At 37.7% G+C, this 21,310-nt stretch overlaps 1 protein-coding gene across 2 annotated transcripts; it reads left to right on the top strand.

The window, feature by feature from the left end:
- The first annotated feature begins 412 nt into the window (after positions 1 to 412).
- On the top strand, positions 413 to 20,852 carry LOC101744810 (nucleolar protein dao-5). Of its 2 annotated transcripts, XM_004930610.5 has the most exons (11): positions 418 to 872; positions 1,072 to 1,164; positions 5,905 to 6,017; positions 7,598 to 7,685; positions 9,313 to 9,392; positions 10,633 to 10,773; positions 13,175 to 13,282; positions 13,933 to 14,050; positions 15,006 to 15,064; positions 16,624 to 16,764; positions 18,391 to 20,852. In XM_004930610.5, the coding sequence occupies exons 1-11, from the start codon at positions 772 to 774 to the stop codon at positions 19,653 to 19,655; spliced, it is 2,307 nt and encodes a 768-aa protein (XP_004930667.2). In that variant the 5' UTR covers positions 418 to 771; the 3' UTR covers positions 19,656 to 20,852. The 2 variants fall into 2 exon arrangements, with proteins under 2 accessions (XP_012549664.1, XP_004930667.2); XM_012694210.4 differs by lacking the exon at positions 1,072 to 1,164 and having other exon boundaries at positions 413 to 872.
- The last annotated feature ends 458 nt before the right edge of the window (positions 20,853 to 21,310 follow it).

Below are 21,310 nucleotides of genomic sequence, written 5' to 3'. Positions count from 1 at the left end.
AATCTCTTCACAAAGTAATGAGAAGAGAAAACTAAAAAGGTTTAAAATTTCAACGTTTAACGTTTATTTCAATATTTTTCTAGAACCATAACATGCTACACCACTTTTTGTAAGTCTTGTGTAAAGTCAGAGTCCAGCTTAATCGAGTGCAGACTTCATGAATTTCATGAAATTTCAGGAAAATGAACTTCGTGCTTTTTGAGGCTGACGGTAATGAATTTTAATGTAGTCTAGGATAATCAATAAATAAAAATAAGTCCAATTAATTCTGTGAATCATAACAATTTTTTTTCATAAAAGATTATCTTGTAGTAACTTTTTCAATTTAAAAAACTTTTCAGTTAGGTAGGTAGGTACATCAACTCCTAGTCGATCCACGCTGGCAGCACTGAAGTGAATTTATTGGTATTGTTTGGCCTAAAGGTCTAGATTAGAGGCCATAAACTCAAAAAAAAATTATATTGGTGTTGTTGAGACGAAAGACGTGTTTGAAGTCTTGAATTGAAAATCAATTAAGTTATTAGTATGTCCAAGGAAGTGCAGACGATTCTAAAAAGTGAATTAATATGTTCTTTATGTAAACAAACAACTTAAAAGTGTATGTGTTGTGGACGTCTGCAGTGCCCTACATTTTAGACTAGTCAAATGGAAGAAAGTTGTATGCCAAGAGCGTTTCATTTCAAGGGAGTGACCTAATATTTAGCACATTTAAGATGCTACCTCCGTGATGGAGTAGTATTTCTGACTTAAAAAAAAAAAAGAACTCTTGTTATGTATACTATAGTAGAAATTTTTTTAAGTGTAGGGGTGCTAGTCACTCTTATAACAGCACTATCAGCCTGTGTCTGTGGATGCAAGAATTCTAATCAAAAGTAAGTGAAAATAAACGATAGAAATTTAACGTTATTTTTTTAACATACCACTCAATGTCATTTAAAACATAATGTTACTGAAATTCGTTTTTGTATAATTACTGTTAATATAAAAAAATACAATGTAAAAGGATTTACTCAAGATATAAATAAAATGATAATTTTATGAGTAGAGTGATAATTTTTTTACATTTAACAGAAATGAATTGCTTGGGACAGCTGGTGTTGTCAAAATACATTTTGATGAGGAGGCTCCGTCTCCAACACCTACCACTCCCGCCTCAATTAAACGGTTTGTCTTCAAAATTGGCATGCCCTAAACTAGAACTAAAACATGGGAATTGCAACTAAATGTTTTATAGTAACATTTTTATTTCATTTTAAAGTTTCATAATAGCATGCTAAATGTTAGAAAAAATATTTATTTTGTTTTTAACATTTCTATATGTAGTTTTTAGGGCAATTAATTGATATCCCATTTCGGGATTGTTTAGTGGTTTTCATTATCCACATATTATAATTTTGCTTGGAGACCTATAGTAGATGAAATACACACCTTATGGAAGGCTGGGCTGGTCAGGTAGGATGGACTTTCGACTGGGTGCAATAATTTTTTTGCCATGTAGTTAAATCTTTAATAATGGTCCTTAAGGTAAATGATTTGAATTCCTGACATTTCTCTAATCAACCAAACAGTTATGTTTCGTTAATTATAGATTTGATGGTGACTTGAATTTTTAGTAAGTAATGTGATAAAATTAATGAAGAATATTTTCATATTCATATTATTTCCTGACCCGTTTCCTAATTGGTTAAGTTGGTGCAACATGTATCCACATTGTAGTTTGATTTGTCTTATAGGTTAATTACCAACCACCCTAAAACAATATATATAGCCACGTTGATTACTGCAAGTTCTTCTACTATGATTTCAATCAAATGCCACTACTATTTTAAATTCCACTAAATATTCTTCTTTTTATTTAGAATGTTCGAAACATTCTTCTAAATATAAAACTTTTAAAAATAATATTATTGATAATAATTGTAAAAATATCGTGGATGTTTTAAAATTAATTTTTTTTTTTAATTATTTTATGGTTGGACGAGCTCACGGCCCGCTTGGCATTAAGTGGTTACTGGAGCCCGTACAAAGTAAATTCCGCATACTAGCTGCCCTGCCCTTCAAACTGAATCACATTAATGCTTCATGGCAGAAATATGTAGGGTGTTGATACCTACTGGATTACTCACAAAACGTCCTACCACCAGTAATATTATAATGCCTTTATTGAATAAATAAATATCAAGACAATCTAATCTACATTCAATACAGTGTTATGTATGCAAGAAACAATTTATGAGACAAGGACACTGGTCCATACCACACCAAAGTTGTATCTCAATTCTTGGTTTTCTTAAGTTCTCATCACTCATCTTTTATGTTGGAAATTATCTAATCTAATGACAAAAAGAAGTGAGATGAATGGTACAAATATCTTTAAAATGATAAAATGCTAGGTTTGGGCCATTGAATGTAGAATGTTCATTAAATTTAATTGATTATACTTCCAACTATGGGAGCTTGATTGGTCAGTTGATGACACACTACATTTAACCAGAATGTCAGTGACTAAATTGTTTGTTAAACTAATTAGACCTTTGAATATGGTATATACTGCATTGTACTGCTATTATTCTTGGGATTTTCAGTGTTTTTATAATTATAGTCTGTCTGCCTATCAATCAGATTTATATGAATATATTCTCATCACAAATACATATATAACGGCCGTCTGGTGTAGTGGTAAGAGACATGGTCACTAGACAAGGGGGTCACGGGTTCGAATCCCGCCAAGGGAAGATATTTGTATGATAAATATAAAATGTCTTTTCCAGGGCTATGGATGTATATTAAATATATGTATGTGTATAATAAAAATCTTATATTTATTTCCGTTATCTGGTACCTGTAACACAAGTTCTTTACAAACTTATCACAGGACCAGTTAACGTGGCGTGATTGTTAGTAGATATTTATTTATTTATATACACAAAGGTGCATTTATTGCAAATCAATGAAAAATGAACACTCCGGTGCCAATAGTTGGATAGTGCACAGTCACTGTGGATGCGACTTGGCTAGCCTGTCGCGGCTTGCCCGCATAGGGGAGCGCCGTGTATTCGTCGCGCAAATCACTACCGATTAATGACGAGCGATATTCGCAGAAGATTTACGAGAGATCTACGCTATCTTGCAGAAACAGGCAGTGCGGCGGAACATGAGAGAGAGAGAGAGAGCTCTTTTCTATCTGCACCAACTCGTCACTTATGGGCCTATATATTTAGGATATTTACGAGTATCTTTGGCTACCTTGGTTGGATACTGTCACACCCGAGACTCAGCCGCGATTTGTTGTCAGCTGAACTCCAATATACCGCTCATATCGCCCCCACCGCGCAGGTGCTATGCGACGATTTCATTATGACCGAATGAAAAGAGCACTTGAGTAGAAGAGTCAACAGTAAAAAATTTAATGTTTTCACTGTACCACCAATATTTATTTTTTGTTACTCCACAAGACTTCGAGCCCCGAGCTCTCCAGTTGTTAAGTCCTCATAGATATAAAAAGGTTATTGTATTTCTGGTGTCCAACTCCATCTAACAATGGTTAAAAAGAATTGGACAGAGTTGTATTTTTAAAAAAAATGATGGATCAACGAAGCTCGGCTGCAATCGCACTTGAGTTGAGTTACGAGAGGATCACGAATCACGATTGCAAAATCTCGAACATTGGGTCCCGGGATCGATGGGCAGGTGGTCCTAAAAACATCCTAGGGCTCGCGGTCTGCTCCTACCTAACATCCGGAGACCGTCGAGTCCCACATACCCCGCGTACCCCCTAGGCGCGGATACCTCGAAATCGGTTCTCGATACGAGTCTACGTGAGCTCCTAAGAACGAGCGACTGAATGAACTCACGAGTTCGGTCACTAGCAACAATTGAATGTCTCGGTTAAGTTACAGAGCGAACCGATTGTATTTTTGTACCAACTACGATTATTTCGCATCGAACTCGCCTATCACTCACTACATTTAACTCTGCCGTGAATAGATCCCGAAGGAAGTAGTGGTAAGGTCTAAGAAATTTCTTGGATACTTAAGAGGATCCAGATTAAAAGCCCCTTTTAGTGAGTGACTTAATTAATACATACAGTGAAAAAATAAAGTTGTAATATTTTTTCTATTGCAAATCAAGAAAACCTTTAAATCTGTTTAGTGTAATAAAATGATAAAATACATAATATTATGTATGTATCTATGCAGTATAGTGTATAATTTCACATTTGTTAAACCTGAAAGGTTGAAAAGAAATGAAAGTGCTCACTTTCATTATTACCTAAATCCAGTAGTTGATATCAATCTCTAGCTTTAGTTCAATTTTGGTTTTAATTAAGGATTCTTGTGAATGACCATCGTCTCTGGTCTGTCTTCTTTGAGTGATCAACCAGTTTTTATATAAAAATAATTTAAATTTTTATCATTTTTTATTCCCATAACAATAAAAATACATTAAATAAGCAAATGTGGTAAACTTTTATGTATTAAAGAAAATTCATAAAACTTTACCTTAATGACATTAGCTGCATACATACTAATTTTACCGCTCGAGTGCTTGCATATAATGTTATGTATTAATATATGTTAATATATAGTTAGTACATAAATAATATGTTATTAGACAAATAACTGCATAGAATCTCCTTATAGCTTTACGTATTTCAATTTCTAAACAAAATTTAAGTTCGGAATCTAATCAAGCTTTGTTAGTGGCGCCTACTAATGCATGCAATAATTATCTTACACTACGAAAGGATTAAGATTAATTTTACGTAATCAGTGCGGGGGAATAACGCCGCCGAATTTAAAATTATTCTTAAAGAAACAATCAATTCAGCTTTAGAAGATAACTCTTGATTACACGGCTATAAACAGTGATACATAATTATAAAATGTCGTAAGTAATTAGTACAAATGATAAACTTTAAGCAGAAAATCGCAGTTATCGATTCCATTTCCGCTATTAAAATTCCTCGTATGAGGTACTTATTAGGAATTTTGTATTCATGTTTCAAATTCAGAAATGAACATCCTTCATTTCGCCGTATATAATTTCTAGACAGTCTACGCGGAGACTATTCGCAATAACAGCTGTAATGGAAATATTTCATCAGTATAATAATTTTACGGTAAAACTTTGCGTGACCCATGCGAACTGTAACTGACAAGGTTATGACGTGACATGCTACAAAAACTAACTGACGCTAGAATGCTTTAGGAAAACCAATAATTCTTGAAATGCATACTTGTAGATTCTTTCTTGCAAATAATTCTCGTAGCAGGCTCGCGAGTAAAAATGTAATTAAGGCTGATACTACACGGGTGGTTCTCCTGCCGCGGGAATTCGCACTACAAAGCTGCCGCAGACCATCAAACTACACGGATTGTGGTTTTTAGCTGTCTTTTGTTCATTCCAACATGGATCCGCCAATGAAAACTGCCCTTGCAGCTCTATTATTAATAGAATTATTAGAAAATAAAGTAAAGCGCAATGTTTGGGTGGAATCCGTGTTAAATAATCGGTTAACTTCGGGAATATTTCATTCATTGTTTAGTGCACACCGCGATAACTCTCATAAGTTCTTCTCGTACTACAGAATGTCTGTGAACTCATTTGACGAACTTCTATCAATGTCCCGTGCAGAATGACGCAAATAGTGGGAAACCGCCCGTGTAGTTTCTGCATGCGGCAGTCGTATTTCGCCCACCTGTGAACCGCGGTGGGAAATGGCGCAGTGTAGTATGCAGCATACAACTTCTATATTAAACTGTGTCTAGTGCGGTTCAGAAGCGGATTCCCGCGGCGGGAGAAGCGCCCGTGTAGCATTAGCCTTATATTTTTATCGTACTTTTCAAAGTATTGGGCCGCACATAGCACACTGTTAACTTCATGTCAATATTTTATTTGAAGGGCATCGACGCAGAATAGTCAGCGGAGCCTACCAGAAATACCCCAGCCGGTCGGCAGGCACGACAGCGGAGACACGGCATCTGAAATCTATGCTACGGTGAATTTGGTGGCTGGTGAATAATTTCTTGTTTGAAATTCTAGGCTTGCTCTTTAAATTTTCTTAAAAAAACATGGTATTATTATTTTAACAGTTAGTAATGTTATTGAGAATTTTAGTGTGATTTTAATGTGGATACTAAAAATTGATTTATCCTTGTTCGACAGGGATAATTAGAAACTAATATATATTACAAATTGACGAAATATCGTACAGAAATTAGGGAGTTATAAGCATTCATATTGGCCGTTTAAAATAAATAGAAACGCTGCTTGTCCTATTGTTGTAAAGGATCTCAAAAAGTTATATTAAATTATATTAAGAAGTTTTCAAACATTTGGCACTTTCTATAGGCTTTGTTTTTAGGCAGTTTCCCGGCACCCCGAACACAGCTATTCTGCTTACAGAGAACCACTTTTCATTATACTCCAACGGCATTTCCTTTGCACGAGGCAATCGGCTTTTTTTTAAACTAATTGGTTCAATAGCGCACTATTATGAGTAAACTAACGTCAAACCTTGACGCCAATTCCCTGCCTAGTAAATGTTCAGTACAAAGACGATTAAATCATTTATATTGATATTGCGAACTCTGTGCTTGTCAAATGTGTGAGAATTATGAATTAAAAAAATAGTATATTACACCTTTTGGGAAGGAAAATAAGAAAAGCCTCAGACCACATGTAATTGTTGGCGGAGGCGAAGCCAAGGTCGACAAACATGTGATCTGAGGCTTACTTTTTTACTTGCCAAGGGCTGTATACAATTTTTTTGTCCGACAAAGGCGGAAAGCGCCAACTTTGTTTAGCGCAGCGGGACGAAAGATGCCACTTTCCGCCCGGAGGGGAAAAAAAAACAATTATGCAATATAATAAATATTTTAATTGTTCTATATTTTATCTTAATTGAAAGTGTGGTATCTTCACCTAAATCCTTAATAGTTTGTCCAATTCCAATTATTTACTATTCCAATTTCTTTAAGTTCATGTGTGCCTTAAACCAAACCAACTAATAAGTTTATTGTGCAGTACCTTCGGATAAATTGACGTAACACCTTAAAGGCCAAGGCAGTCATGACTCTGTTACTCCTTCGGACTTGATAAACGATTTTGTTGACGCATACAACGATGTTCGCCTCGAAACGAGTACAAAATTTACATCAACAACATTGTTAATCATTTGTTATGTCAATTTTACACTAGCGCCTTTATTCATCATATACATTATTCATGAGCCAGAAGAGAAATACTAAAACGCTCGTATCGAATTGTAGGTGAAATATTGTCCTCATAAAAATTTGCATTTTACCGAAAATTACAATTGCAATGTACAATTATGTACGGTTCGAGTACATGTGATAACTATCAAGATTTTAACGTTTTTCGTATCTGCAATATTTATTTTTTTGCTACCGTGTCACCCTTGAAATATGTTGATCAGATAAGAAGCATTCATGAATAAGATTTATTTCGATAGCATAATTACTCCAATCATGTAATAATATAAAAATTGCCGATACACAGAATTTAGTTCAATCGATCAATCGGCAGTTTCAATTACTTTTATTTTTCATAATCAGTCCTTTGTTATCAACAGCTAATAAGACAGTAGCGACGGCGTCGACAAGTCGGGATAATCCCTATGAACACGCATATGCCAAATTACAGAATGAAGCACAAAACGTGTAAGTATATTGAATTGAATTTTGAAGATATTACAGGTTGCAGGCATGCGTTCCTCCGCACGGATCGAATAGTGATGATGTACTCTTGCGTTCCGACATGATAGGATAGTTTTTATTCCAATGGTATTGAGAGTTAAATTAAAATGTCACGTATTAAGCATTTAATAAACACTAGAGATCCCGCAGTAGTCGAAATTCGACTATAATTAATTAGAATTGTAAGCTTGTACACTATTATGATTGTATTTTACTATAGAAAAATATTAATAAAGACAAACAATATTTAATTTATTCTCAATTTGACAACAGACGTCAAGAACAAAAGTTTGACAATAAATAAATAGTATGAATGCGTGTGTGCGTCAAATACATGGTAGTGTGTGTAATGTTTTCTTTATTGATTTAATGTATCTTTTATGCATTGTTTTAAAAAAATATTAGCATTGTACACTTCTTCTCTATATTCTCTATAAGTGTGGAAAATTTCATACTCCTTCGTCTGCGTAATTTTCGTATAAAGGGATACAAAATTTTTGCTTCACGTATTAATATATAGATTAAACATTCCGGAAAAACAAGGATGTGGATATTAGAGCACATCAATGACACGCGGGCCTCTGGTTCGTGTCAGTCGCGCAGGTGGAACTTGTTTGGGGTTCAAGAACAAACCAGTAGTAAACATCCAGCAGTTTATTGATGGTAATCAAGCGGACAGACAGTACAATAATATTAAATAGGAACTCAAAGTACAGCGTGCAGACCGTGCGACGGCACCGAGATGAAAGAGAAGAGCGAACCATAGACACCTGCATTTATACACAATGCAGGGCATTCAATATCAAGCCAAGATTTAATGCATACCTATTCAATAACATTCTTAATAGTGGAGAGGCTTTTTGGTGAGCCAAATATTCTGGGGGAGAAAAAGGCACGGAAGCTCGAATGGCTGGGGCATGTAGTGCGTATGGAGCAGGATCGTGCTGTGAAACGCGTGTACGTGAGTGTACCGAAGGGACGCCGCTCCGTAGGGAGACCTAAGTACCGCTGTAAGGAAATTTACATGAGCTCCAAGTGTCGGACTAGCAAGGTGTTGCGCAACGCCGGCATGAATGACAACGTTTATCGTCGGAGGTCAAGACCCACTTCGGGGTCATAGCGCCAACGTAGTAGTAGTATTAGGCATTCACGTTGTGATATCCATGATATTCATAAACTATTTAACGCCGTGTAGTTCAGTAAATAATATGTTACAACAAAATAACATTGGTTATAGTTTCATTGCAGTTTGTTCAAATCTGTCATTATTGAAAATCATTAAACGTCTTATACCGTCTCTGCGAGCAAAACGGTTTCAATAGGAATCGAACCAACTGCTTTCAACACGCATTGCAAAATGCAATGTGTGCATCAAAGAAAAAGACTGATAAAATGATTATTTTTCGTACCAGTCCGTTCATTCCCTACATATACGATTAATTGATCTTCCATTGCCACAAGAAACATATATTACTGTCTCGTAATATCTTACATTCGCATCGCAAGTAAAGTAGGCCGCTTGTACTGTCCAAAGTTCTCCGAAAATGCAGACGTGCTAATAAATTGAGTTAATATCGATTTTTTTTTCCAGAACTGTTGAAATAACCCCAGAACAGAGGTCTAATGATGAATTGCCAATAGACGAACGAGATGCGGCACAAAATACAGCTGGTGCGTTGACTATACATATAATACAGTTTTATTATATTCATTAAAGCTTTCTATCACTTAAGAAGAATCGCGTGTAGGCGAAATCGCGGCTCATCTAGTAGACGGTAAACGAAGCTCATATCGACAGCAAAGCAAACACAACTGCTCACGTCGAAATAAATATCGGATAAAACATGTATTGCACTGTCCCAACGCCTGCCCTAGACCTGAACGGATGATTACTTAGTCGCAAAAACAGGCATGGTGGAAGTACCTACCAGTGTGGTTTCTCAACATACCTTTAAAATGTCTCTCATTTCTTTAATAACGAACGAATCATATGCATACTAATGTTATAAATGCGAAAGTGAGTTTGTTTGTTTGTTACGCTTTCACGTTCTAACTACGTAACCGAATATAGTAGAGTTTTACATACACATTGCCAGGGGCACAGAAAAAATAGTTGGGGCGGGGTTGGAAGTGTTACTTCTCATCCGAAGGAAAGGGCTATTCTATCTATAACGTAAAAATACATATTTTATGAAATTTTTTTTACACGTATGGAAAACAAATGATAAATATTTACGTACTTCGATAAATCACAGAAATTGTCCAAAATACAAATCGCTTTGGCCATAATAAAATTAGCATGCGCAAATACACCAATGGACACGATATTATTATCTTGGATATATTAATTAATATGTATAAGACTTAATTAGATCAATACTGGTGACGCAGTAGCAGTACCTACTTGTCTCGTTTTCCATACTAATTATTAACTTATAAAATATAGTTAATTAACATTAATTCTAATGATATCAATTGTTTTGCTTAATATGCAACGCACAAATGATTATGCATGTTCTACTGAAACTTCGAATTCATGTCTCAATGTAGGTGGCGGTATTTACTTTGTTGATGACTACGGGCTCCGATGAACACTTAACAACAGACGGGCCGTGAACTGTTCACCCATCTAAGCAATATATATATCGAGAGGCTATTTGGTTTAAGATACATTTATGTAACTTTATAGGATAGCTTAAAATTTGGAAAAAATATCGTAACAAAAAGTTGGAAGTTCAATTAAAAACATCGAACCGTTGATGCTAATATCAAATAAAACGCAGCTTTAATTGCAAAGATAAATGTTGCGTGTTAACCGAAATATCGCTTAAGCCAAATAGCGTTTTATCCGTCTATATATTATTATAAACTATTGCAACGTTATCAATTTGAAGTTTTGTAACGTTTGCAGAATCCGTTGTGATATCGGCTTCGGTAGCTATTAGCGGACAGCTGCCGTCTAGTCAGGAACTGCCCTATATAACCCCGCCGTCGCCACGACCCAGCGCGGAAACGGCGACACACTTCAGTGGCGATTCAACCGATTCCGCAAGTAAGTAACAAGTGATCACGAAATACCACTAAGAAAGAAAGAGAAAGCAATAGTGTCGTTTCATTTGATTGAATTTGTACATTCTAATAGACGCTTTATTTATTTATGTACACACAAAAAAGAAAACATAGTACAGATTAATAGGAAAATTATGTACAAAGGCACTGCTTATTTAAGAAATCTCTTCCAGCAAACCTGCGAGAGGATTATGAGAATAATAATTAAAAGTGATGAGTGTGTAGAACAGCTAAAATAACAAATACAACATGAGAATTATAGTAATGCACATACACATAGCAAATATTGTTAAACTTGAATACAAAATATTATAAGTAACACAGTATATACGAAGAGTATAGAACAATGATCATTCTGTTGATGAGAGATAGAATTGTTTGACCTGTCGCTTTATGATTTTATGTTTTGTAGTTCAATAAAGTTATTAGTTACAACCGCATTGTGATTGATGTCAAACGAGACATCATTTATTATTGATAAATAAGTATCATTAGTGGATAAGTGGATTTAAGTGCAGGTGTAATGAAAAAATCTCTGTCTCTTTCTCGCATGCTGTCTTATATTAGCGGTAAAATCAAACACAATGTAAAAGCATCATTGATTGCTAATTTTTTTAAATATATGAGGCTACTTTACTTACTTCAAGATTAGATTTTGGAAAATTGATTACAGTGATGTAGTACACTACGCGTTAATACAGGTGGATGTCATACGAGCAAAACTGTGTAGCATCATCACTTTAGAAATTATTTTTAATATTGTTATTAATTGTAAACAGATTGTAATGAAACTACCGTAATATATTGTCTGATTAACAACCCAATTTTTTTATGCAAACGACATTCAAATTGGCCGAATAATTATGAGAATAAGTGTGCACAGAACCACAGACAAAAAGTCTTTTATTAATTTTTTGTGTATATATGTACAGATAAGATGCAAAAGTATAATAAACGTCCTCTAATGATAAGATCGATTCGATTCTAAACGATAATGTAGGCGGCATGTTTATGCATGTATACGCATCTATGTATATACGTATAAATATACAGAATTATAAATGAAATCAATTGTAATTCTCAGAAATCAGAAAATTGCATTTCAGATAAAAATCTGTATAATATGTGACCGGCGTGTTTATTGTACACATATCTTAATCTTTCGATCTCACTTATTGATTTATTTCGATTCGTAGATTTTTGTAAAAAAAAACTTTTAGTGTAAAAATATAGAGTGAACTAAAAGTTATGAATATTAATCTAGTATCTTTCTATTGCTATTGTAGGAATACGAGCATACGGCTCATCTCGTGGTGAGTAGTCGCCGTCGCCCGTGGACATCACCAATGCAAAGGGCACAGATAAGCCGCTGCCTAAAATTGCAGTAGTAATCTTTCTTATTATCCAATAACAAGAATGACTGTACTTAAATAAGAGAAATTGATAACATTATTGTTTGTGAATTTTTTTGTATTATCATATATTATGATGTAAAAAAATTATTTACTGAAAACTTCTAGCAAGACCGAACTGTAGCTAAGATGGTATAGAAAGTTTTTTTTTTTGTTTTTAAAACTCTATGGCCTGGTAACGAAACCTTTAAGCCAAGTCTTATATTTTCTTATATTCTATTATAATATTGACCGAAATGAGATGAAGTTGACTTTAATGAAATGGTATAAAATTAAATGAAACAAGATGAGATGTGATGAAATAAAGTCTCGGTAAAATGGTGGTTATTTATTGAGGCTTTTTCAGTGGACTTTTTGGAAGAACCCGAGAGGCTACGTTCAGCGGCTTTGATTCATTTTCCCACATTTGTGCATTTTCTCAGATGCTAGACAGTTAATAAACCACTGTTATTTTACACATTTAAACCTGATACTAAATTTAACAAAATAAAACAATTTACGCAACTTCGCTCCTCGCTCGCGTTCCCGCCAAATAGTCTCTATAGAAAGAGATATATCGTACATAATGGTACTTGATACGTAAGAATGCGTACAAATGACATTCAGGTAAGAGGCTAGCGATTGTGGTACCTAATTAGTATCGTACTCATGTCATTCTTACTGGTGGTAGGACCTCTTGTGAGTCCGGACGGGTTGGCACCAGAGCCTTGCCTATTTCTGCCGCGAAGCAGTAATGCGTTTCGGCTTAAAGGGTGGGGCAGCCGTTGTAACTATACTGAGAGCTTAGAACTTATATCTCAAGGTGGGTGGCGCATTTACGTTGTAGATGTCTATGGACTCCAGTAACCACTTAACATCAGGTGGGCTGTGAGCTCGTCCACACATCTAAGCAATAAAAAAAACACTTGTCGCATGTGGGCCACGATTGCTACGCGTAACATTTACAGTTTGTTTTTCGTTTTTGTTTTACAGAGGGATATACAAGCATATCAGTACGTGAACCATTAAGCAATATCAGAGCTCAGAGCACGAACAAGCCGCCAACACAGCCGCACTACGCCACAGTTTCTGATGATTCTGGTGGGTCTAATAGTAATTAAATAATTAATTAAAACTAAGCTTACGGTTTAATCTCGGGTTTGTTACTCTTGGTTACTATTGGTTTTGACGTTTCGTAGCTCTTTAAGGTTTTCGTGGCCACGAACATGTATCAGTCGTCTGTAGTATAATGACAATTAAAGTCGATACACGCAAACCGAAGACAATATTAATTAAAATATTTCCGATGAGTCGAATTTTTCTAATAGCAAAATACGATTTTTTTTTAGTTGCTGCTCGTATTGTGAACCCGCACGGGTAGGTACCACTGAGTCCTGTCTATTTTTGCCACTAAGTAAACATATCTTCCGGTTTCAAGTTTCGACTTCACGTTTCATTCACGAGTTTCTACCTAATTACTACCAGTATCTAGATCTACTTACTACTAGTCGGGCCGTGAGCTAGTTTACTCATCAACGAAATCAAGAAAAGTCATTACAATACGTAGGTAGTAGTTTAGTATTTCCTAATTTTTTCTTTGCTTTTATTTTATTAGATAAGGTCTGCGCAACATGTATTTAGTTATGTAATTTCATTTGACTTAGACTTGTATTGCCGGCAACTTGCTAGATCTCAACGCTTCTTGGAATTGGTCAAGGCAATGTCTGAAGGTGTATTTATTGTCTGTGCAGACGAGACGTACGCTGCCATCGAGGAGGCGAGCGTCGGTGAAGGTTCGGACACGTACGCGCAGATCGCGCCCGAGCCGCGCCGCCGGGGACTCGCTGCGCTCGACGCCGCGCACACCAGGTCGTACGCACGCACGACATGCACACGCGCACGAACTCAAACCCACGCGCACGCACTCACAGCCACGTTCACGCACTCACAGCCACGCGCACGCACTCACAGCCACGCGTACGCACTCTCAGACACGCTCACGCACTCCCAGACACGCGCCCGTACTCACAAACACGCACATGCACTCACACACACTCGCACGCACTCACACACGCGTACGCACTCACACCCACGTGCACGCACTCTCAGACACGCGCCCGCACTCACACACACGCGCATGCACTCACATCCGCGTGCTCGCACTCACACACACGCGCATGCACTCACATCCGCGTGCTCGCACTCACACACACGCGCATGCACTCACATCCGCGTGCTCGCACTCACACACACGCGCATGCACTCACATCCGCGTGCTCGCACTCACACACACGCGCATGCACTCACATCCGCGTGCTCGCACTCACACACACGCGCATGCACTCACATCCGCGTGCTCGCACTCACACACACGCGCACGCACTCCCGCGCACGCGCACGAACTCACACACGCGCACGCACTCCCACGCACGCGCACGGACTCACACACACGCGTACGCCACATCGGCGTCCCTAGTTAGGCATAGTCTGGACATGAGAGTCGCTTGGTTGAAAATATAAACTCGCTTTAGTGGGTTCAACTCCCACACTCCGCACTTAGATGTGATCATTCAAATAACGAACAAAAAATCGAAACCAAAATGGGAGCAGTGTTTTTTTGGTGGAAATAGTGTGAATAGAGATAGTTTCACAAATATGTCTTTAATTAAGCAATGCAATTTCAAACCTTAAAATTTTATCATTACTTGTAGCGCGGTATCGGGATTTTTGTCGGATCTCTTGTAGATAGACAAAAAATCGGAACGCGTTAACTCAACCTTGTTATTTTTTTCACTTCATAACAAATTTAATTAATACATTTCAGGCGAAGCGCACCGCCGGAAATCGGAGCGACGCCATCAAACGCTACACATTCCAGACAAGGTAAATACTCAATATCACTATACTAATAATAAATACAATAGACCTACTATTTCTTGTATTGTTTTCAAACTAGCATATCCGCTTGATCTCTGTCTGTATGTCTATTGTTTTCTTCGTAGTTTACAGACACAAAATGTTATGAGGTAAACAGTATAAAATCTAAGCGAATACAGTAATCCCCCCTGTAACGTGGTACTCTTATAACGCGTTTTCATATTACGCGATTTCAATCCCCCGTATAGTGTTATACGGGCATTACGGTAAATTTATAATGATTTTTACAGTTCATAATTAGCTTCGCGTAGCTTTGCACGTGTGTCAATTGTGTTATTACAAAATTAAATTATTTTTTGGATATTAAAAGATGCAGGCTAAATTTTATTTAAAATAAAAACCATTAAAAGTTAAACGTGATAAATCATTTATATGTAATGCGTTATACTGGAATACCCCTATAACCAGATTTACTATAACGCGGAACCAATATACCACGTTATAGGGGGGATTACTGTATTTTTTTAATCCTTACATTATGTAAGATAACCATTTAGCTCATTATATTATAATAGAACTCGCTACGGACTACGGTTATTGTAGGCCCCCAGGAAGCGTTTCGGTCATAGTGCTATCAACGTACGATAGGTGGCGCTCGACAACTCAAGCAATTTATATTTTTAATACAAATATGGAGTCACATCAAACGCGATCACAGCGTTTCCCGAACTATTAATATTTTTGCGACGCTGGTCACCCCGAGTAAGGACTGGCCACGGCATAAACTTCTCCGGTACGTGGTATCCTACTACTACTACTACTATTATTTAAATTGCCTCGATACGCAGATTGATGCGAACTTTCGATTGGAAAGACGCCGCAGTTACTCATTGACAGTGTCAATGTCAGAAGTTCAACCGCCTATCTAAAATTAATCGGTCGTCTTCTTCATTTAATTCTGCCGTATGAATTCACGTTTTACTGTCTAAAGATACAAGAGACCGTCCTATACGAGGAGTGTTGTATCCGCTCAGTTATGGTGTAGGTATAAAAAAAAGTTTAAAAAAACTAAACAAAATACGCTTTTATAGAAAATCCAACTAAAAAATAGAAAATAAAATTTCATAAATTTGAATTAAAAATAGTGTAAGAAATTTTTTTTTTATTGTATTAAAAGCGTGGGGTGCATGGTATCAGTAGTTATAAATATTTTATGAACAGATATGAGTAAAAGGGTTATTTTGATAATAACCTAAAAAGCACCGCACGCTTTTTTACAATAAAATCATTTTTTCTTACACTCACTATTTGTAATGCAAATTTGTTGAAATTTATTTTTCATTTTTTTATTGAATTTCAATTTTTCATTTTTTTTTAAATACTGAATTGTCATCGGTTCTTAATAAGTATACCAAATTTAGAGTTAATCCGACGTTTTGAAGGGGGTCAAAAATCATGTTCAAAGATTCCGTTACATACTAACATACATAGGTCTGAAGCTAATAAAAGCGTATTAATAAGTTAAATAACGAGAGCTGAAGTTAAATTAGTTTATGATTCCTCAGCTTCGTCGTCGTCGTGCTCGAACTCAACGGGCGCGCTCGGCTCCCCGAAGCCGGAGAAGCGACAGGCCAACTCCCCGCTCCCGCCGCCGCCGCACCCCCCCGCCGTCCAGCCACAGCGACACCACAGGATATCCAGCACCGGTAATCTGTTCTCGATATTCTAGAGGCTTGAATAAAATTAATACACGGAAAAAACAAACGGCTGAATCAAACCATCTAGGCTGCTTAATTGATTAATAGATAGAGACATGCTTACCTACGGAGCCGAAACGTGGACACTGACTGTGCGACTAGTCCACCAATTAAAAGTTACTCAGCGAGCTATGGAGCGAGCTATGCTCGGTTTGTTATTGCGAGACCGAATACGCATTGAGGTAATTCGGGCAAAAACCAAAGTGATCGATATAGCTCGCAGAGTTAGTAAGCTGAAGTGGCAGTGGGCTGGTCACATATGTCGCAGAACCGATAACCGTTGGGGTAGACGTGTTCTGGAGTGGAGACCGCGAACCGGCAAACGTAGTGTGGGACGCCCTCCTGCTAGATGGAGCGACGACCTGCGCAGGACAGCTGGCAGTAACTGGATGCGTAGAACCGAAGATCGGGTTCAGTGGCGAGCTTTGGGGGAGGCCTATGTCCAGCAGTGGACTGCCGCAGGCTGATGATGATGATGAGATAGAGAGAGAAAGGAACGAAGAAGAAAACTGAAAAGACAAATTTCTTGTTGAATCCGCCAAACTTACGTAACATACCCATATTTAAAATGTAAATTTTGGCATCATCTAAAAACGTTGATTAGATTTAAGATTTTATTAAATATTTTTACTGGCGGTAAGACCCCTTGTGAGTCCGCACGGGTCCGCACCACCACCCTTTTTTTTTTTTTTTTTTTTTAACGCTGGGGAATCCATTTACGGATACCCGGTCCGGGGGGTAACGAACCGGGTTATGTCGGACTCCGGCGCCTCCTGAGAGGAAGAGGGGGACGAGAAGGTCCTCCACCTCCCCGAATCCCTCGCAAGAGACTACGCCTTGAAAAAGGCGCGCGAAGCACTTGCCCCGCAGAACGACTACCGACTAAACCCCATCGAGCTCCACCACACCGGCTACACCAAACCTACGGTACCGCAGTGCGCGCCGAAAGTCCGCCTTCGCCGGTACCCGTCCTGATGATAAGACGGGATTTCATCTCCGGGAAAATCCCGAAGGACGTCATTTCGGGAGATACACCGTGAGCGGCGCACAGGAGCCACCTTGCCCCGCCCCACCACCGGACCGACAGTCGAGTACCGGGCGCCCCCGCACCCGCCACCTGATAGTCCCTACGGGGGCTGAGCGGGAGCTTCACGCCCGCGCCGGCCATCCCGCCTTCTGCGCTGAGGTGCTGAAGAGGGATCCCACTCCCTTTCACGCACCACCACCCTACTTATTTCTGTCGTGAAGCAGTAAGGCGTTCCAGTTTGAAGGGTGGGGCAGCCGTTGTAACTATACTGGGACCTTAGAACTCATATCTCAAGGTGGGTGGCGGCATTTACGTTGTAGATGCTATCTCCCGTAACCAATTAACAGATGGGCTGTGAGTTCGATAATCCATCTATGCAATAAAAAAATATAATAAAAAATATTTTCGTTATGACGTTTAAAAACTGGTGTGCTTCAAACCGGTGGATACGATTGCTTCCGTTTATGTACGGGTTACAGTCATAATTTAATAATTATACGCATTAATATGCAGACTCGGCCTACATAATCCTTATTATATCTCTGCAGGCGATCTCCACTTCAACCACGACAAACTTCGCCGCAGCCTAAACGAGAAGCACCAACGGAACAACAGCTGCGTCAGCTCGTCTGATTTCTACGGATGCAACTACCCAGTTGACAAGCACCGGTTTAGTTCCGGCGATCTCGTCCGACCGCTGGTGGCCAGGGAACTCAACTTCGACATCGACAAACAAGAAAACAATCCCGACAACTTGTACAACTCTATCGACACGCCCGCCTGCAGCGACTATTCGTCAGCCGAAGCTAATACTAGCCTGAACTCGGAACGGGTCACGGAGAGTCCCTCGCGTAATGTCGAGGAAATGTACGCGAAAGTCATGAAGAGAGCCAAAGCGAGGGAAGAAGCGAGACGATCCAAAGAGTTCCAGAACGTCGAAGGTGAACCGCACCCGTCTAAGTTCCGCGGAGATGATCCCGGGTACGAAACCATCGACCGCCAGAAGTCGGTCCACCACCAGAGCCACGGCTACGAGACAATAGCGCACAAGGACCGAAACAGTTCACACAATCAAGACCCCGGCTACGAAACCGTAAAGGATTTAAAGTTAAAGGAAAAGGCTGGACCGAGTCATAATTTATTGAAACTGAATCATTTGGTGCCTGATAGCGGTCCGGACAGCATCGTGAGCAGTGACATCGGCTACGAACATATCTCAAAGGCTGATGCCAACGCGTCGGATTCTGATCCTAATTATGAAGTATTAAGGAATCAACCCCCCACTCCACCGTACGCCACGATCACACCCAACTTCAAAAAGCAACCGACGTACTCCACTGTAAATAAGAAACCCGGGAAATACAGTAACTGGCCGGCCACTAACGAAGAACCGAACGCAGAACCCAATTACGAATCGATGCCTCACGAATCTATTTACAACACGGGCAGTGAATCTGATCCTAATTATGAGTCGGTTCGACCGAAGGATTCGAATTACGAAACTCAGGATTCGAATTACGAATCTTTGAGATGTAAGGATCCTAAATACGAATCGGTTAGATCGAGAGATTCGAAATATGACTCGGTCCGATCCAAAAAAGATCCAAATTACGAAAGTGTTAAATATTTCGAACTGCCCAAAAAAGATCCACCATATGAAAAAGTTGATAATGAGGCAACGGACCCTCCTAACAACGTGGAGAGATCGGATTCTTCCGCAGGATACGAAAGGATAAACGTGCCGACCAACAGGGGTCCAAAAAACAGTATTAACGGTACCGACGCCACTGTTAGTGATTACTTTCAAGTTTAAACAAGTCGTCAAGAGTATTCCAGTACGAATGGAGAGCTAGTATAAATTATTATGAATATAAATGTTCTGTAAACAGTATTCTTGTATTCGAGATTGTGTGCTTGATATTTATTTATTTAGGAGCTTAGAAAATGTCTAGGTGTATAATACCTCAACGAGAGATATGACCCATAATATCTTCCCTAGGTATCTGTGATATAAGAATATTACGAAATATTTTACGTTATTTTTTAATGAAAATTTTATATCCATATTTGTAGGCATTGAGTATTTGTGTTTTGTAATCTCCAGTTAAATTATAAGTGTGTTCAATTTGTAAGATTGTTTTACACTTGCCGTTGTATTATACAGCATAATGTTTATGCCTATTATAATGTGTACAAAATGTAGATTGTGCATAGTTTTAAGTAATTTATGATTTTATTTTAATTATTTTATTATAGAAAGAATGACGCGCAAAGACAAGTCAAGTAAATTAACATCGAAACTCTTGTCTCGTTATAGTCTGATCTCTTCTTCATGATTTATAAGACAATTAACCCGCTAAGGAACAGTCATAATTCTAATACAAAAATAAATAGTACAATGTGTTGAAATTTATTGTAAACACCAAACAATTACTATCTCTCTTGTAAACTGTAAACGGTAAAATTGAAGTGAAGACTGTTTTTTTGACTAATTTCTGTTATTGTTTTTGTTAAATAGGGTGCATGTTTTGATTAAAAAAACATCACATCTTTAAATGTTCATAAATATTGAATATGTTCAAACATACAAGATATGTTCATTTATGTAATTATTTTTTTCATTATTGCATTGTTTGTTATTTCAACGAACATTTTAGGTACTATAATTGTTTTGCTATTAACATGAACTTTAGGTTCATAATTACCTGAATACACTACCACTACCCTAAACATTAGTTTCAATACACAATAGTAACATTTTATTACCATTATTACTATGTATCCTAAAGTGATATTAATGAACACCATTTTAATATTAACATGTAATTAACTTTTATATAAATTGTTTAACATTATCCGTAAAAGCTTTAAGTGTTAACAATGTTTCTTAAAACAATTATGAAATTAACTAGTACTCTTTGTAACCATACATTCCTATGCCGACATATGATTCCGTATTTCATAAAATAAAGTACACACCTTAAAATGTTTGAACTATATACACTTAAAATTGTTTCATTATAATTACCCAAATTTTCTCAATACCGGGTACTGTCTCAAATTTATTTCTTAAAATCTAATGAACAAGTTCTTTGTTTAAATATTTTTGTTCAACGTCCCAAAGGGTTTCTCCTGCATTGTTTTTTGTGCTCGAAAGAAACTTACGAGACAGATTTTGATTTCGAAAGGGAACCGAAATAGGGTTCTATTTACCCTATTTAGGTACGAACCGAAATAGGGTTCTATTTCGGTTCGTACTTTTAACGCACGCTCGGTTCGAATACGAGAGTGTGGAAGTTTTGTAGTATCTCCTTATTACGGAGGAGCAGTTTTGAAATATAATTACCCCTTTGCTGCCTACCTAAATGCTGGTAGCATAAGCTCGGATGGGTACGAGAGTCTACCAAGGGTAAAGCGGCGCGACCGTGAATAAATCATAAGTGAGTATGGAAGGTCAAGTTATCTAAG

The sequence above is a fragment of the Bombyx mori genome, chromosome 6 (assembly GCF_030269925.1).
Source record: "Bombyx mori chromosome 6, ASM3026992v2".
Classification (NCBI taxonomy): domain Eukaryota; kingdom Metazoa; phylum Arthropoda; class Insecta; order Lepidoptera; family Bombycidae; genus Bombyx; species Bombyx mori.
This window is presented reverse-complemented; position numbering and strand designations above follow the sequence as displayed.